Here is a 17500-nt window from a genome sequence, read left to right as displayed (position 1 = left end):
CCAAAGTAAATAAAGTATTACTTAAAGCATTTAAAAATTAAACGTATGAGTGCAAAAGAATATCCTCACACAGGTAGTTGTTGTATGTCAAGCAGTATCTTACCAAAGAACGTTGAAACTGAACAGGTTTGGAAATGGTTACAGTAATTATGCCAGACACCTAATAGGTAATATGCAAGAGCAAATTCAATATTCAGTGCACGAAATTTGCAATACCTAATTCATGAAACAGTCCACAAATTATCTCAAAACGAGTAAAACATGGTATTACACAGGATAATCCAATTTTTGGAGATCAAATGTCAATTACAATCTGTGCTTACAACAGAACACAACTTCATAATATCTAGTATTTGTCACATATGACTTACAATATTTTTATTAAAACACAGAATTTGTCTGTGATCACTATAGTAATGTGAATTACAATCTGTGCTTACAACAGAACACAGCTTCATAATATCTAACACTTGTCACGAAAGACTTACAATATTTTCATTACAATACAGAATTTGTCTGTGTTCACTACAGTATTTCTCAGACTCGAATACAGCTGTAATAAATTTCACAATCGATTGCTTATCAAATGTAAACTTCAGGTGGCACCAAGATCATTGTTTACAATACAACAGGCCCAAGAATGGTATACTAATTTAGTAGCAACAACTCAAGCTTACTTTCACGCGAGTTAAATTAACAATAACTTGAATGAAGCCAAAGCCAACACGCATAATTAACAATAAAAAAAATTGCGCCACATTAATATACAAGCTACCAAAGTACAAACTCTGCAGGGTACGAACAGACGCGTAACGAGCAGGTTTCGAATATGACGAGAAACGGGGCCACTGGACTTTAAAAATATTAACGCAAAAGTTTTATAATTACCCATTCAGAAGATTATTCTGGAGTCAATGTCACGGTGAAATGAAGACCCAGACAGAAAGCTGCACATAAGAAGTGCACAGCTTTAAAATATATATGAGTAATCCCCACTCTCTCTCTCTCTCTCTCTCTCTCTCTCTCTCTCTCTCTCTCTCTCTCTCTCTCTCTCAAGGTTCTCTATTAGATGATTTCAGCGCTTCGCAGCAACATTCTATTCGATGATTCTGACTATGTGATGATACAAAGTTGGAACTACCTTCGAATGGGTATTTATCGTAAGGATTCATTTTATCTGCTTAGATAAAAGCATAAATACCACGTGAATACAAAATGATGTTTTCTACCTTTAATTGGGGTACTGTTCTAACGTTAGAATGTCAGCAATTCCTGGAATTGATTTTAGCTTTTAGATGACAATCTTGTGGTGTCTGCCTTTCGCGTAAATATGCTATTTATGCTATTACCACGTGAATACAAATCGTGTTTTCTACCTTTAATTGGGGCACTGTTCTAACGTTCGAATATCAGCAATTCCTGGAATTGATTTTAGCTTTTAGATGATAATCTTGTGAGGGGCTTCCTTTCACGTAAATACGGTAACTGCAAATATATCAGAACGGGAATTTATCTTATTAGGCCACCTACGAAAGGGTCTGCTCCAACAGCTTTTAGTGTTCGCTCTTTTAATAATAGTGTGTTCTACTTGAGTAGGTTCATTTTAACACTGATCTGCTTCAATCCACTTTTTCCAATGACCTTTTCAATACCACTGGATTCAAAGCATCGCCTATTAAGAGAAGACTATATTTAAAAAGGTTTGCTTAAAAATCTAGCCCTTCAACCATGTAACAAAATCTAATTTTGACTATGAAGACTCAAGGTAAAATAGATAGATCACACATAATTAAACCTACAAGTAAATACCTGTAATTAAACCTACCACTAAACATCTACAATGAAACCTACTCGTACATCTATTAATGGCCGTCAGCTAGACCAGGTAAATTTTCTAATTGTACTGTAACATTCTAGCCAACACTGCCAGACATAATCGCCTTACCAGCTTAATAATACATCAAAATGACATAATGGAGTTTAATTTCTGCCACAACTGCATTACGAAAATGTTTCATTATTCCTTCACAAAGAAAATTCCCGTGAAGAGTTTTTAAATACAGTTAAAATCGTCACACACGCATATGCAAAATAAACCAACGGTCCTTACCTTTATTTGCGACGGTGGCCAGCAGGAGAGCGAACCACAGACCAAAATCCCTTGATGTGACGAAGTTCTTTAAACCTAGCATCATCTTCAATAAGGCTTCCTGCTGATGAACACGAAAGTACTAGGGGTAGTACCTATTGGGTTTTGGCGTTTTCATATTTCTCCGCGCACTGTTTAATCACAAGCATTCAACTCGCCAACATTTCCCTGGAGTGAGTTAGAGAGGAACCACTTTCACTAACCTGCGTTATCACTGCATGAAGTATATGACAAATTCCACCTCTGGCAATCATGCTATTACACAGAGTACCGTTAAATTCGGCTTTTCTTTCGCTTCACTCTCAACTGACAACACTGAGTCTGTTAATATCAAGAAGTTCACTGCACAAAAGAAGTCTCTTCTATTCGCCCACATCTAATAAGGTGGGTGATTTGCAACGCGTCTTTGCTACACCAAAGCCACGCCTTCTTTTCAGGGGTCATTACAAATGGCGAAAATGTCCCACTGATTTTATAATCTTTATATTCACTAGTTTTCATCGGCAGACAGTGGTGCCTGTCACAACGTCCTGGTAGTGCGGCTGGTCAGGCCTCATTGATTACTGAATGGAGGACCCCCGCAGTAATACGATACAGTCATTAAACCTGCGGAAGGAAAGAAAAAATGTTAAGTTAGTTTCACCGACAACAACGAAGTGAATAGAACTGTATGAATGATTATTACTCTCAATGAGAGACGTTCATCATAATACTACGACAAATTCGTTTAACGTGCAGGATAAAAAAAAGATTGACTGAATAGGGGAAAACTTATGCAACAACATTAACAGTTATTAAGAAAAAAGGTCACCCCTATTATGACTATAGATAACATCGTTAACGAAGATTCCCTTGCATTCTTGAAATCATAAACAGGGCACATCATGACGCTATTAAAGCTGGGTTTCCTTACTTAATTGTAAAGTTTTCTGCATAGTGCTTACACTTTATCATAAAAGAAAAAGACTTTCATTTTATCAACATGAAAAAATGCACTAAAGCATTAAAAATACAGAAATATTTCTTCCTAAAAGAAACCATTTGGTAAAGCTATGAATGTACACACACACACACACACACACACACACACACACATATATATATATATATATATATATATATATATATATATATATATATATATATATATATATATATATATATATATGTGTATATCTATATATATATGCAATATATACATATAGACATATATATATATATATGTGTGTGTGTGTGTATTAAAATAATCAAACTCACCAGTTTAAAGTAAAGCTTGCGTAGGTGGAAGATTGACAAGTTGGGTAAAATGTCAATCACGGGTGAATGATGTTTGTTTAGGCATTGGACTCCCGTGATAAGTTGGGGAAAAACACAGAATATTTAGAATAGAAGAGGATGGGACTGGAGTTTGCCATTATGGTATTAATTACAAGTGATGAACGTCCAAGAAAGAAAAGAGTGGAAAATTTTAATAAGGTAAATTGTTGTGTGTGTGACTAAAAAAGAAAGAAAGAAAGAATATAATAATAATAATAATAATAATAATAATAATAATAATAATAATAATAATAATAATAATAATAATAATAAAACGGTAAAAATCATATGAGGTGAATAATTTGAAAGACTCGGGAAGCGTGCGCAGAAAAGGGAATTACGTGGTTGACCGGTGATTTCAGAACAGAATTAGATACAAAAGACTCATTTCTTATCATTTGAAGAGCTCCAGAATGTGTGGAAAACAGACGCTGATGATACACAGAAGTTTCTGTGTAATCGTGTGTATTCCAACTGCCAAAATAAAAGGTACACACACACACACACACACACACACACACACACATATATATATATATATATATATATATATATATATATATATATATATATATATAGAGAGAGAGAGAGAGAGAGAGAGAGAGAGAGAGAGAGAGAGAGAGAGAGAGAGAGAGAGAGAGAGAGCTGTAGGTTGTAAATGAAAAGTTGAATTGTTTACTGTGAAAAGATAGCCTCATCCCACACAGATGATGATTAAAAATAACCACTGATCTTATCTATGGAGGTATTACAGCAAACACACATAAACAGAGACCGCGGGAAGGAAGAATGTAACACATAAAAACAAAATTACAAACACTAAAAAACCTCACAGTACGTAGTAAGGAATTTTTTCCTATGAAATGAATGGTTGGCTGCTAATGTCCACGTCTAGTTCGTAGACATTAGAAATGTCTGAAATCAGAAATTCGAAGCCTGTCGTGTGGCAGTACTAGCAAACCTATAAAAAATCTAATCTCACTCACCATAACTCTATCAATACATCATGTTTTCACTTAAGCAAGTGACTGCTCAATTGTTTATAATGCAATAAAGGGCTGTAGAAGTTTCTTTCTGGGAATTCCTTACTATCTGCATGGGGTTACATAACTCTGCGTCACAATCTATTTCTCCCAGATTTTAAGTACCACTGAATAAGCAAGAAGCGTGTACTTCAAACTTGTAGTGCATATATATCTGTTAAAAGTAACTGAATCTAGGATCCTGAATCTTGACATCTAGTTCCCTAAAATCATGCGCTTTCACTAGTCATAAGTGAAAATATAACGAAACAAGAAACTTCGGCGCAATCGAGTTTTCTGTACAGCCGCTACAGTGCATAATCAAGGCCACCGAAAATAGATCTGTCTTTTGATGGTCTCGGTATAATGCTGTATGAGCCGCGGCCCATGAAACTTTAACCACGGCGGGTGGTGACCTATCCTATATCGTTGCCAGAAGCACGATTATGGCCAACTTTAACCTTAAATAAAATAAAAACTACTTAGGCTAGAGGGCTGCAATTTGGTATGTTTGATGATCGGAGGGTGGATGCTCAACATACCAATTTGCAGCGCTCTAGCCCCAGTAGTTTATAAGATCAGAGGGCGGACAGAAAAAGTGCGGACAGAAAAAAGTGCGGACGGACAGACAAAGCCGGTACAATAGCTTTCCTTTACAGAAATCTAAAAACTGAATCATTATCTCTGGTCCAACTAAAGCCCAAATTCAAAGAACACAAAACAGGATCACTAGGGCTACGGTTCCTAGAGGGAGGGGGATAGGAGAGAGAGAAAAGGGATGAATACTAGACATAATTTCTGGTGATTTTCCTGTTCGAAAAATAAACCCTTCATTAATTTTATGTCTTTTGTGTTTCCATCCCTAATGATGTCTAGATATGTCGGGCAGTACAGGGAGAATACAATCATTATAAACTGTCTTTTACTTTATTTATTTATAATGATTATGTCCGAGGACATCCAACTTTCTCTCACTCCTAACAGCACATGAGCACTAGCAGAGATATTGCTGTAAAAAAAGCTCTCTTCTTTTCTGGAACGTATGCTACAGGACCTTATCAATTCTAACCCCTTGTTGACCTTTAGCCCTGCTGACTGCTCTAATATATTTACCATTACTCTATGCCAGATGATTGATAGCTCCCAGTATAAAACACCGAGTTCTATTTGGGCTGACGTCATTGCCTCTCCCTCTTTCCCTGCTTCTAATGGAGACTCCCAAGGACACGAACTCTCCCCTGACCTCTTCTTCCCTTTCATCAATAGCTTCCTTTATATTCCTTTCCTTCTCACCGGTCCTCTTTAAATTCATTCTCGCAGTCGCTTAATCTTGGAAGAAGCCATTCTGATCTGAGTGCTAACGGTATCTCATACGACTGCATTTGGAAGCCTCAGAAATGCAAACTGGTTATAGAAAGACTCGTCGTAAGGTCATAGCTGGTAATGCAAGTAAATTGTTTAATAAAGTATTATAATCAGTTGGTCTGCTTCGAATCCTACTAGGGTCTTTCCGATCTCTGAATGGAGGGCTGATTCTACATCAGCGGATGCCCACCTTGCTTCCTCTTCTTGAACAAATGATTTGGTTAAGAATCAATTCAGCTCTTTCATAAGGTGAGCAGTCTTTGCCTGTTCAATATATGCTGCTTTCATTATTACTTCAGAAACTTAACTTTAGCTCCATGCACCGAATATCTGAAGCTATTGCCAGGAAACTATAAAAAATGATAGCCAACTGTTAATCATCCACCTTCCACTCCCCAGCAATTAAAAAAATGTCACACTCTATCTACTTCCCTACTTCTGTAATCCAAAAGTGCTTGTCAGTCAGCATGGTTATAAATCTTGTCGTGAACAGGGGCGAGCTGACACACAACTGTTTTAGACAGCTTAGAGTGTCAGTATAGTAGATGTGTGAAGATATTCATTTACAAAAAAAAAAAAAAAAATAATCATTTTCATAAGTGGTAGAAACTAACATGCATATGCATTCACACACACATGCATACAATATATATATATATATATATATATATATATATATATATATATATATATATATATATATATATATATATATATACAAAAATATACACAATATATATATAAATATAAATGTATATATGTATATAGTTTATACTACTGTATCTATACATCCGCAGCTATATACGATCAAAATATACAAACATGTTTATCCATATAAACCATTATGCAGTTAACACAGTCCTTAAAGGACAAAGGGAGAGAGAGAGAGAGAGAGAGAGAGAGAGAGAGAGAGAGAGAGAGAGAGAGAGAGAGACTGGAACAACCACAATATTAAAGGCAGTTCCAAAAACTCAATGCAAGCGAATGGGAAAGAATAAGCTAACATGTACAATTCCCTGTTAACCATCTGTGCCAGGACCAAAACATTTGAAATGCATGGCGAAGGTTGTGCAGTAACATTGTATAGAATATAAAGTTATTTGCACAGTGTCGCTGTTTCTCTCAATCTTATATATATGTATATATATATATATATATATATATATATATATATATATATATATATATATATATATATATATACATATATATGTATATATATATATATATATATATATATATATATATATATATATATATATATATATATATATATATATATATATAACATAAATATCTGTATATATGATATATATACTGATTTGACTGACCTTGTAATACTAAATGAACTTGAATATATGCAATCGCACTAAGTTGATTCATATGCAGTGGAATTCATTCTCTTGCATTTGCATATAACATATATATTATATTCATGTATAGATACACATATATATATATATATATATATATATATATATATATATATATATATATATATATATATATATATATATATATATGTATATATATATATATATATAAAATAATATAGACATGCATATATATATATATATATATATATATATATATATATATATATATATATATATATATATATAAATATATTACATACATACAAACATATATATCACTCATACACAAAGTGATGACACTTCTCTCCTCATTTCCAAATGCAAGAGAATGAATACCACAGCATATGAATCATCTATGCGTGACGATCGGTGATAACCAAATTCATTTAATCTCACAAGGTCAGTCAACTCAGCAAAGGAATGCCGGCACAAAGTCTATCTGAGGAACTTGCATCTCGACACAAGCGAGACAGTCAATGAATATCGCTAAATACGACGTTTACCGTAAGAGGAAGAAAATGCATGAACTATCCAAATTGAATAAGTTTTGATTTAGTAAAGGATTTGTCCAATATTCATGGTCCTGCCAAGAAAAGTATAACAAATAAAAGACAAATATTTATCAACATTACTTCATCTCTTGATCATGTCAAGAAACAAAAATATATTGTATTGTATAATATATATACATACATACACACATATATATATATGTATATATATACATATATACACATATATATATATATATATATATATATATATATATATATATATATATATATATATATATATATATATATATATATATATATATGCACACACATATCAGTATTATTCCATTTCTCGATCCTGCCCTGAAAAAATGAAAAAAATATCCAGTACAAATATAAATCAAAGATAAAGACTTGAAGATTACGAACCGAGTCGTCACTGAAAAAAGAAGTGAGGTCTGAATTCTCATCTTTAATATCCCTATTGCCCGAACTCATCTGAAAGGCAGCCAAAAAAGAGAGGAATGAAGTGAAACGCTGCATTCTTCACTTCCTTGACGTGATAACGCGAAATATATTTGCAGTCAATTAATTTTCGTTTTCACGCAATAGAGAAAATATTTATAGATGCATAAATATTAATAGTTTTATCAAAAAAATTCAGTAAAGCGCAACGTATCAATAAAGGTGGCGTAAAACGGCAGGCCACGTAATAAAATCTAGTCTAATTACAGAGAGATGGTAATGGAATAAAAAAAAAACTAATTTGTTCAACAAAGATATATACTGCAAGTGGCAATGCATATATTTAAGTCCTTACTCTTCCTTGGTCACATTCTCTCCCCCTAATAATGGCATAATTTTTCTTTTATTACATTTACAACAAATGACATATCAGACATATAACACTTAAATAAGGTCAAATATTCAATAAACTTGCCGTTGTTAGGTTAAGCAAAACCGTCTTTAACAGCAGTAAAACAAGTAAAAAATGTGCCGAAGTTTCTTCGGCGCAATCGAGTTTTCTGTACAGCGTATAATACTGTATGACCAGCGGTCCATGAATCTTTCAGCCTATCCTATATCGTTGCCAGAAGCAAGATTATTGTTGAATTTAACCTTAAATAAAATCAAAACTACTGAAGCTAGAGGGCTGCAATTTGCTATGTTTGATGACTGGAGGGTGGATGACCAACATATCAATTTGCAGCCCTCTAGCCTCGGTACTTTTTAAGATCTGAGGGCGGACAGAAAATGTGCGGACGGACAGACAAAGCCGGCGCGATGCTTTTCTTTTACAGAAAACTAAAACAAGTATCTGTCAATGCCTTTTTTCCAGGATGACTCCCCACCCAAATAACTCCGATATGAGGCTTCCATTTCAATAATCCTCGGAAGAACGCAAAGCCATTCCTCGAAGCCAAAATAGCATGTTACGAAGACAAGAGACCAACACGCACAGAAATGCTTAGCACGTGTGTACATGAGGATTAAAAAGCTAAGACTTCACGTCGGGAATAAAGAAAACAACGCACATAACCATGCGACCACGATAGAGCAGTATACATATATAAGGTCGATAAACTTAAAATAACACCCCGACCTCCATAAGTAACGATAAGAACTCCATAACTAACGATATAAACTGGGGTATAAATTTTCAGAGTGATAAGAACGCCTAGGAAAAAAATACATTTACCTTTAACTGTATATATATTACAGAAGTGAGAAAATGCGAAGTATTTATATATAATAATAAAACTTAATGAATCTTTTTATACATAATTCTAATGGAAATAAAAAGGCGTTTAATGGAATATGTATATTCAATGCTATTTAAGACAAATCATTCTCTCTCGTAGCACATAATAAGCAATTATTAAGAATGATAGAGATAAAGGATATAAGAAATAATGATCGATGTGCCACTAGGTGGTAAAAGAGAGAGAGAGAGAGAGAGAGAGAGAGAGAGAGAGAGAGAGAGAGAGAGAGAGAGAGAGAGAGTATTAGAAGACAAAGCACATATAAACAGGGAGTTTGATAAAAAAAAAACCCTCTAGCTTAAATTAAAATATTAAAATGCCTATAAATTTAGACAAAATTAGGACTAAAAAAAAACCATCACCTGAATCTGAGTTTCATATTCTACTCAAAGCCAATTTTGTTACGAGAGAGAGAGAGAGAGAGAGAGAGAGAGAGAGAGAGAGAGAGAGAGAGAGAGAGAGAGAGAGAGAGAGAGAGAGAGAGAGAGATTTCTTAAAAACAAAGAGGAAAAAACAATCTATTAGAAGACAAAGCAAATATATACAAGAGGACTGATAAAAAAACTGCAGTTTAAGCTAAGAAATAAAAAAAGCTATGAATTAAAAAAAAAAGGACTAAAAATACCATCACTCGAATCTGAGTTTAAAATTCTACTCAAAGCCAATTTTGTTAAAGCTCCGGAGAGAGAGAGAGAGAGAGAGAGAGAGAGAGAGAGAGAGAGAGAGAGAGAGAGAGAGAGAGAGAGAGAGAGAGAGAGAGAGAAAATACAAACAGGAGGTTTGATAGAAAAACCTCTAGCTTAAGTAAAAAAATTAAAATGCTTATAAATTTAGTTTCATATTCTACTCAAACCCAATTTTGTTACAGCTCCGGGAAAAGAGAGAGAGAGAGAGAGAGAGAGAGAGAGAGAGAGAGAGAGAGAGAGAGAGAGAGAGAGAGAGAGAGAGAGAGAGAGAGAATAAACAAAGGTTGCAATTAATGTAAGCACAAATTCACCTTTTGTAGCGCAGCTCCAGATATTAACAATGATTATTACTACCGCAGGCCAGATCCAGAGATCACAAATTAATGCAGCTGCTGATATGACTAAACGTCAATAATCGGGCAGATGATACTACTGGCTCTCAGGGGGGTCCTCTCTCTCCCTCCCCACCTCCCCCTCCCCTCCCTTCCCCTTCCCTACACTTCGAAAATCCCCTCAATCTTACTCCTTTGGCAAATAAATTAACGGAGCTGGCAAATAGATTAGAACTCCATATTACAGCAACAGTATAAAACATAACGGGTAAAGAGAGAGAGAGAGAGAGAGAGAGAGAGAATTAAACTACGTATATATATATATATATATATATATATATATATATATATATATATATATATATATATATATATATATATATATATAAATATATACATACATACATATATGATTATTATCACTTTTGTACGTGATTCATTTATCACACATTACCACAGGTGAAAATTAGAGGGACAGGGTGTAAATTGACCGGTTTCGACTTTATTTCAATGGCTTGGAAATAAAGTCGAAACCGGTCAGACCTACACCTGTCTCTTATTTTTTTTACCTGTGGTAATGTGATATATATATATATATATATATATATATATATATATATATATATATATATATATATATATATATATATATATATTTCTACATATTATATATCTATCTATCTATCTATCTATCTATTTATCTATCTATCTATATATATATATATATATATATATATATATATATATATATATATATATATATATATATATATATATATATATATATATAAATCAAGTAATTCTTAAGTTTCACAAAACATGTAATTTTGACATTAATATCAATGGCAAACATTAAAAGCAAGAAACAAGAAAATGTTCTGACTGACAGCATGCTTTTTATCTTCTCTACATGAAATAAAATAAAAAAAAATTGACCATGAACTAATTCCAGCAATTTTTGGAAGCCATGCATCATAAATACCGCCCACCGAACTCCAAAGAACGAGGGAAATCATGTGAAGCAAATCCCGAACTAAGAGGAAAGCATAAAAAAAAAAGAGCTGTAAAATAGTTAAAAGCGCATCTCCATTACCTCATTAAAAAAACCCAGACCCCTAAAGTTCTCACCATACACTGATAAACAGAGAAAAATCCCCTTCAGAGAAAAAAAACCCATTACCCAAACCATTACTGTCTATTCCTAAAGAGCACCCAGACGAAATACGAGCACGGTGCCACTAAGGAAAGAGAAAAGAAAAGTCTAAGCTTTCTGTGCCACTTCGTCTGATTTGTACATTTTTCCACCTTCTCGACACTTAAAAAAAATACCAATCCTCTAAAATATTATTATTATTATTATTCAGAAGACGAATCCTATCCATTTGGAACAAGCCCAAAGGGGCCACTGACTTGAAATTCAAGCTTCTAAAGGGTATGATGTTCATTAGAAGGAAATGGCAGAAGGTAACAGGAAATACAGCGGTAAGATAAAAAATAAATTAGCATTTTAATAAATAAATACATAAAAATGTGAGTCAATTTTTAAAATACAAGGAGAATTGCCTTATGGTGGTAATGCATTGCATCTTCAATTGAACTTTTGAGGTTCCAATTGCGCAACATCCTCAGGAAGACTGTTCCACAGTCCAACGGCGTGAGGAATCAAGAACCTCTGCAACTGAGAAGTTCCGAAGCGAGGCACATTTACTGCATTTAGAGCTGCTGTTCTGCAAATCTAAGTCCCTAACAAATACGAAGTGCATTATACGATAACACTAGTTTTGGTAATTAAAATTGCCTCACCATAAATACTAAAAACAAATCTTGCCAGATTATACTTTTCCAGATCTACCTATATACATGTATTTATTTCTCCTCAGTATATAAAAAGATACCAACTACCTGCAATTACACTCTCAAATTACATAAAGTAATACGTCTATTTTGGCAAATGAAACTACCTAATCAAAAATACTAAAAATAAACATACCCAGATTATAGTTTGTGAAATCTACTTCTAAAGGCATTTATTTCTCACAAAAATAATTATAGAATCGATCTGTCCCAAATTTACTTGCGAGCCTCCCTTTAGAATATTGCAAGGCCAGATGACTTACAACTGAGTGATTCGTGGCAAATTGGTCTCCTCTGATAAATCACTCAGACTGATGAAGCACTCGGCGACTCCCGGTTACATTTATGCTGCAAGGCTTCTGAAACTATTCCTAAATGAACGTTTTCAGTTTTCATAAATATTATAACTATTCGTAAAGGTTTTTACTCTGGTGCTTCAAAATATTGACAAAAGATTCAAAAAAGGAAACTATTCCTAAATGAAAATATTCAGTTTTCATAAATGTTATAACTATTCATAAAGTTTTTGACTGTGCTGTTTCAAAATAATGACAACAGATTCTAAAGAGAAAATGATGTACAACTTTTAAAAATAAAATATAACTATCCATTAGCTTTTATACCCTACTATGACTCAAAATGTGCAAATTAAAATGAACTGAACTAAAAATACATGATTATAAATATCAGTAAAACACTATCCAAAAATGGCTATGCCAGTCATTTCCGTCACGAAATCAGTCACCAACAAACTACAGAAATATCAATAAAAAATAACATTGATAACAAAAATCATCCTTCTCCATAACACTGTCGCAGGGATTTAAAATAGATTATAACGTCCAACTTGGAAACCCCTGACGCCATCAAAAACCACCAATCATTTCCTACCAAGATCACTTCACTTCTAATTAGGAGGGACCCTCCGGACAAAAGAAGGATGCAGCATCTTTAACGAGACCTCCGGAATTATCAAACGTGATGCCAATGTATCTAAAAACCAGGGAGTTTATTCACAGAATAGGTAAATGTATGATGGTCCCGTGATGTGTTTTAAGACATTAAAAGGAATTTCATATTTATCCAAAGCCCTTATCTTCTGAAGTGATACATCGTAATTCGCTGGACCAATAATTATCATGAAGAGGAATTTGCAACATCGTTTTGTTATCAATTCTGTTGATGCTTCAGTTATCATTACAATAATTTTTGTGACTTGGTTTGCGAGAGAGAGAGAGAGAGATTACTGATTTCACTGTCACGAGAAACTTTATAGTTCATTAAAACATAATACAAAAAAACAGTTGATTTGCAAAGGTCATACATACGACAGTAGGCAAAATAACAGCGATATATATACACACACACACACACACATATATATATATATATATATATATATATATATATATATATATATATATAGGTGTATAAACCATCGTTAGTTGATGTGTACATCACATACAGATAAATGTTACACAATTGTCATTCAGTATTGACTGAGGAAAAGTCAGTCAACGGTGTCATATAACTGTCAAGACGTGGCGATGATATCCTGCCGACTGTACTGATCTCATTCATAGCAATATATATATATATATATATATATATATATATATATATATATATATATATATATATATATATATATATATAATAATCTGATCAGCAGAATGCTAAAATCCCAAGGAATTCATCTGCTAAAGTACTAACGTTTCAAATACATGATTAGGAAGATGGAAGATCATTTCATACTTTGGCCACAACCGAAAAAAACTATACACGACTATGGTACTGAGACTAAGGAAATGCAAGCCTAACAGAAATAACGGCACATCTGGTGTGACATACTGAATACAAAGGATGATCAGAATCTTGAAAAATCTATTAAAACATGCACAGTCAGCTGATCGAACGACGGCGCCAGAGATTCATGCCAGGATCTGGAAAAAATACATTAATGGAACTCAAGATTTTACACAACGATTTATGATGCGAGTCAGCTGCAGGAGACCAACTGGGGCACAATCTCAAAACAAGGAAGATTGAAAAAAAAAAAATTCTTCACGATAAACACATCTCCAAGGACCAGAAAAGACTTGTCTCAATATTCCAATTTTTCCGCAGAAGAGATAGAGCTTATTATATGAATTTACACTCAAGAATGAAAAAATTTTTTAAACGAATGGCATTTAGTTAAAGAAACATTATCAATGAAAAAGTGAGAGAGAGAGAGAGAGAGAGAGAGAGAGAGAGAGAGAGAGAGAGAGAGAGAGAGAGAGAGAGAGAGAGAGAGGTTTTGTTGAGGTTGGTCTTTAAGTACCAATTAACGACACCATGCGCCAATTTTAATTATTTACCTATGAGTGCTTTAACCTTCCCGGATATCTTCAAGAATCTTTGAGACTTTTGACATTTTTGCCAGAGACTTATTAAAGAGGGAGTAACATCAAAACCTCTAATGAAACCTTGACTCCCCAATCATTTCCTGCCGCTAAATCTCAGCGGCATTCTATAGCATTCGTCTTCCGTGCTAATCATTCCCTTTGGCTTATCTCCCTTCCAAGATAATACTGCTTGCTGTGTTGGTTGAATATTCCCTATTTCCAGCTTCTTATAAGATTTATATAAACTTTGTTTCCAGCGTAGGCAACCTTCTATCAATGCCATAATTTATATTCACACACGTTCCAGTCTCGCTAATGCTTTCCTTGTCTGTAGAATTCTCTTCTCTAGTCTGGCATTATTTGTTCAGTAAAACTCATGCAGAACCAGATATATGTTCAGCAGTTGATGAACTTTACTCCATTCCAGTAGGTCAATTCAGTGTCAGAATTCAGCCCTTTGGAAAGTTCAAATTACAATTCTGTTTTTGGTTAACCAACATGTACCGTAGGTTATGGTCAAGGCGCTACAATTATTTTCCTTATAAATAGTTACCTCTGCTCTGAACAGACATCTCTGGAGGGTGTCTTAAAATGAGTTTCACAGATAATCCCTCAGTTATTTCCTTCTGCAGTTTTTCTTTGTCGACTGAACAAACATGCCAAAACTACTCACGGAACTAAATTTTTATGAATAAATACTTTGCTCCGTTCGGCACAGTTGGAAAAACGTTCGCAAAACATTAAATGGAAAAATAAGAGAATTTAAAAATAGCGTATTGCAAGACAACATACATGAGTAGTTCTTCTTCTCCCAGTTCAAACATTTAAACTTGTCGCAGAAATAAAAGGAGCACAGACTCGAATGCCGCCTGGGAAAACTTAGTTCAACATATATAATTAATCCACTTAATGAGTAAAAAGAAACTCAAGAAAAGTACACATTTGCACAGACTTAAAAAATGGGAAAAATTCCCAGTTACTATCTTTTAAGCCTCCCTTTAAAATGCCTGCACACCTCAGCCTTACACATCAAATCTTGATAAGGAAGAGAAACATTTATATATACCAATTATTTCGAAACTTGAGAAGTATGATAAGGGAAAAAAGTACGTAGCCTTCAACGGCCAGTGCATTACTACCCTAATACTATCCTCCTTGCATATTAATGCATTTTTATGTCCTTGCATATTAATAAGTTTTTATGTATTTATTAATTTTTTAATTCCTTTTTTTTAATAAGTGAGATCTTTTCTTTCTGTATTTCCCTTTAAATCCTCTTACTTCTTCCTAATGAACACCATAATGTTTGGAAACTTGAATTTCAAGTCAATGGCCCATGTGGGCTTGTTCCTCATGAATAAGGTTCATCGTCTGAATAATAATAATAATAATAATAATAATAATAATAATAATAATAATAATAATAATAATAACTCTTGAGGCAAATAATTCTTTCATATACCTTTCAGCTAAAGCTATTACTTTCAAGCGATACGAATCATCGCCACCAAACTAGAAAAAAGAAAAAAGAAGTTTTAACCTCAGCGGAAAAAATGAAAAGAGAAAACGAATAAAAGAGAAAAAAAAATAGTGTTTGGGGGAGCTACGATGATGATGAAAAAAGGTGACTATAATATAAACCTGCAGCAGGAAAAAAAAAAAAAAACTGTTCTCAAGTGCATTTTGGAAGCACTAACGAGATGAGCGAAGGCCTTATCTCCGGAGATAATTAAATAAAAACACCCTGAAAATATACTGAGAAAATACTGGGGTGTAATATACGATGTTCATATGTTTTTGATTTTTGAGCTCACGTCATCGCGCCGGAGGATCTTGGACGCTAATTCCCTATTATAGTGAGTTAGGAGAGAGGGTCAAGAAGAAGAAGAAGAAGAAGAAGAAGATGATACTCGGAAATAGGTACGGTAGAGACGGGAAGAAGAAGAGGGGAGGAGGAGGAGGAGGAGGAGGAGGAGGAGGAGGAGGAGGAGGAGGAGGAGGAGGACGACGACGACGACGAGGAGGAGGAGGAGGAGGAGGAGGAGGAGGAGGAGGACGACGACGACGAGGAGGAGGAGGAGGAGGGAAGGGGGGGGGAGGAGGAGGACGATGAGGAGGAGGAGGGGAGGGGAGGGGGAGGAGGAGGACGATGAGGATGATGAGGAAGGGGAGGGGGAAAGGAAGAGGAAGAGGAGGAGGAGGAGGAGGAAGGGGAAGGGGAAGGGGAGGGGGAAAGGGGGAAGGGGGGAAGGAGGAGGAGGGGAGGAGGATGAGGAGGAGGGGGAAGGGGAAGGGAAAGGGGGGGGGAGGGAAGGAGGGGAGGGGGGAAGGAGGGGAGGGGAAGGGGAAGGAGGAGGAGGGGGAAGGGGGAAGGAGGAGGAGGGGAGGAGGATGAGGAGGAGGGGGAAGGGGGAAGAGGAGGAGGAGGAGGTAGAGGGGAAGGGGAAGGAGGAGGAGGAGGAGGAGGAGGAGGAGGAGGAGGAGGAGGAGGAGGAGGAGGAGGAGGAGGAACAAGCGGAAATTCAAAGGCACAATCTCAGAAAGGAGAGACGAAAAAAAATAGCAAAGTCGTACGGAAGACACGGGAGGGTGATACACTAGCATGTTTCTTTTCATTAAAATAACCTCAACCTTTCAGTTGTTCATTATTTTCATACGACAAAACCATCTATTTATTGTTCTCCCCTCAGATAACACATTTGTTTTGTTTTTATTTTTTTATTTGATGCTATAAATCTGTGGTCTTCCCGCCTAT

General features: G+C 34.9%; 1 protein-coding gene across 1 annotated transcript in view; it reads right to left on the bottom strand.

Annotated features, from left to right (window-relative positions):
• The window catches only part of LOC136831526 (nephrin-like), a 509843-nt gene that overhangs the window by 426062 nt on the left and 66281 nt on the right, over window positions 1-17500 (bottom strand). The window contains exon 2 of the mRNA XM_067092095.1: window positions 2111-2755. Coding sequence (XP_066948196.1) covers window positions 2111-2195 — 85 coding nt within the window. The 5' untranslated portion in view covers window positions 2196-2755. The remainder of the gene's footprint in view (window positions 1-2110; window positions 2756-17500) is intronic.

The sequence above is a fragment of the Macrobrachium rosenbergii genome, chromosome 48 (assembly GCF_040412425.1).
Source record: "Macrobrachium rosenbergii isolate ZJJX-2024 chromosome 48, ASM4041242v1, whole genome shotgun sequence".
Lineage (NCBI taxonomy): Eukaryota > Metazoa > Arthropoda > Malacostraca > Decapoda > Palaemonidae > Macrobrachium > Macrobrachium rosenbergii.
The sequence above is the reverse complement of the archived record's forward strand: the minus strand, read 5'-3'. Positions and strand labels throughout refer to the sequence as shown.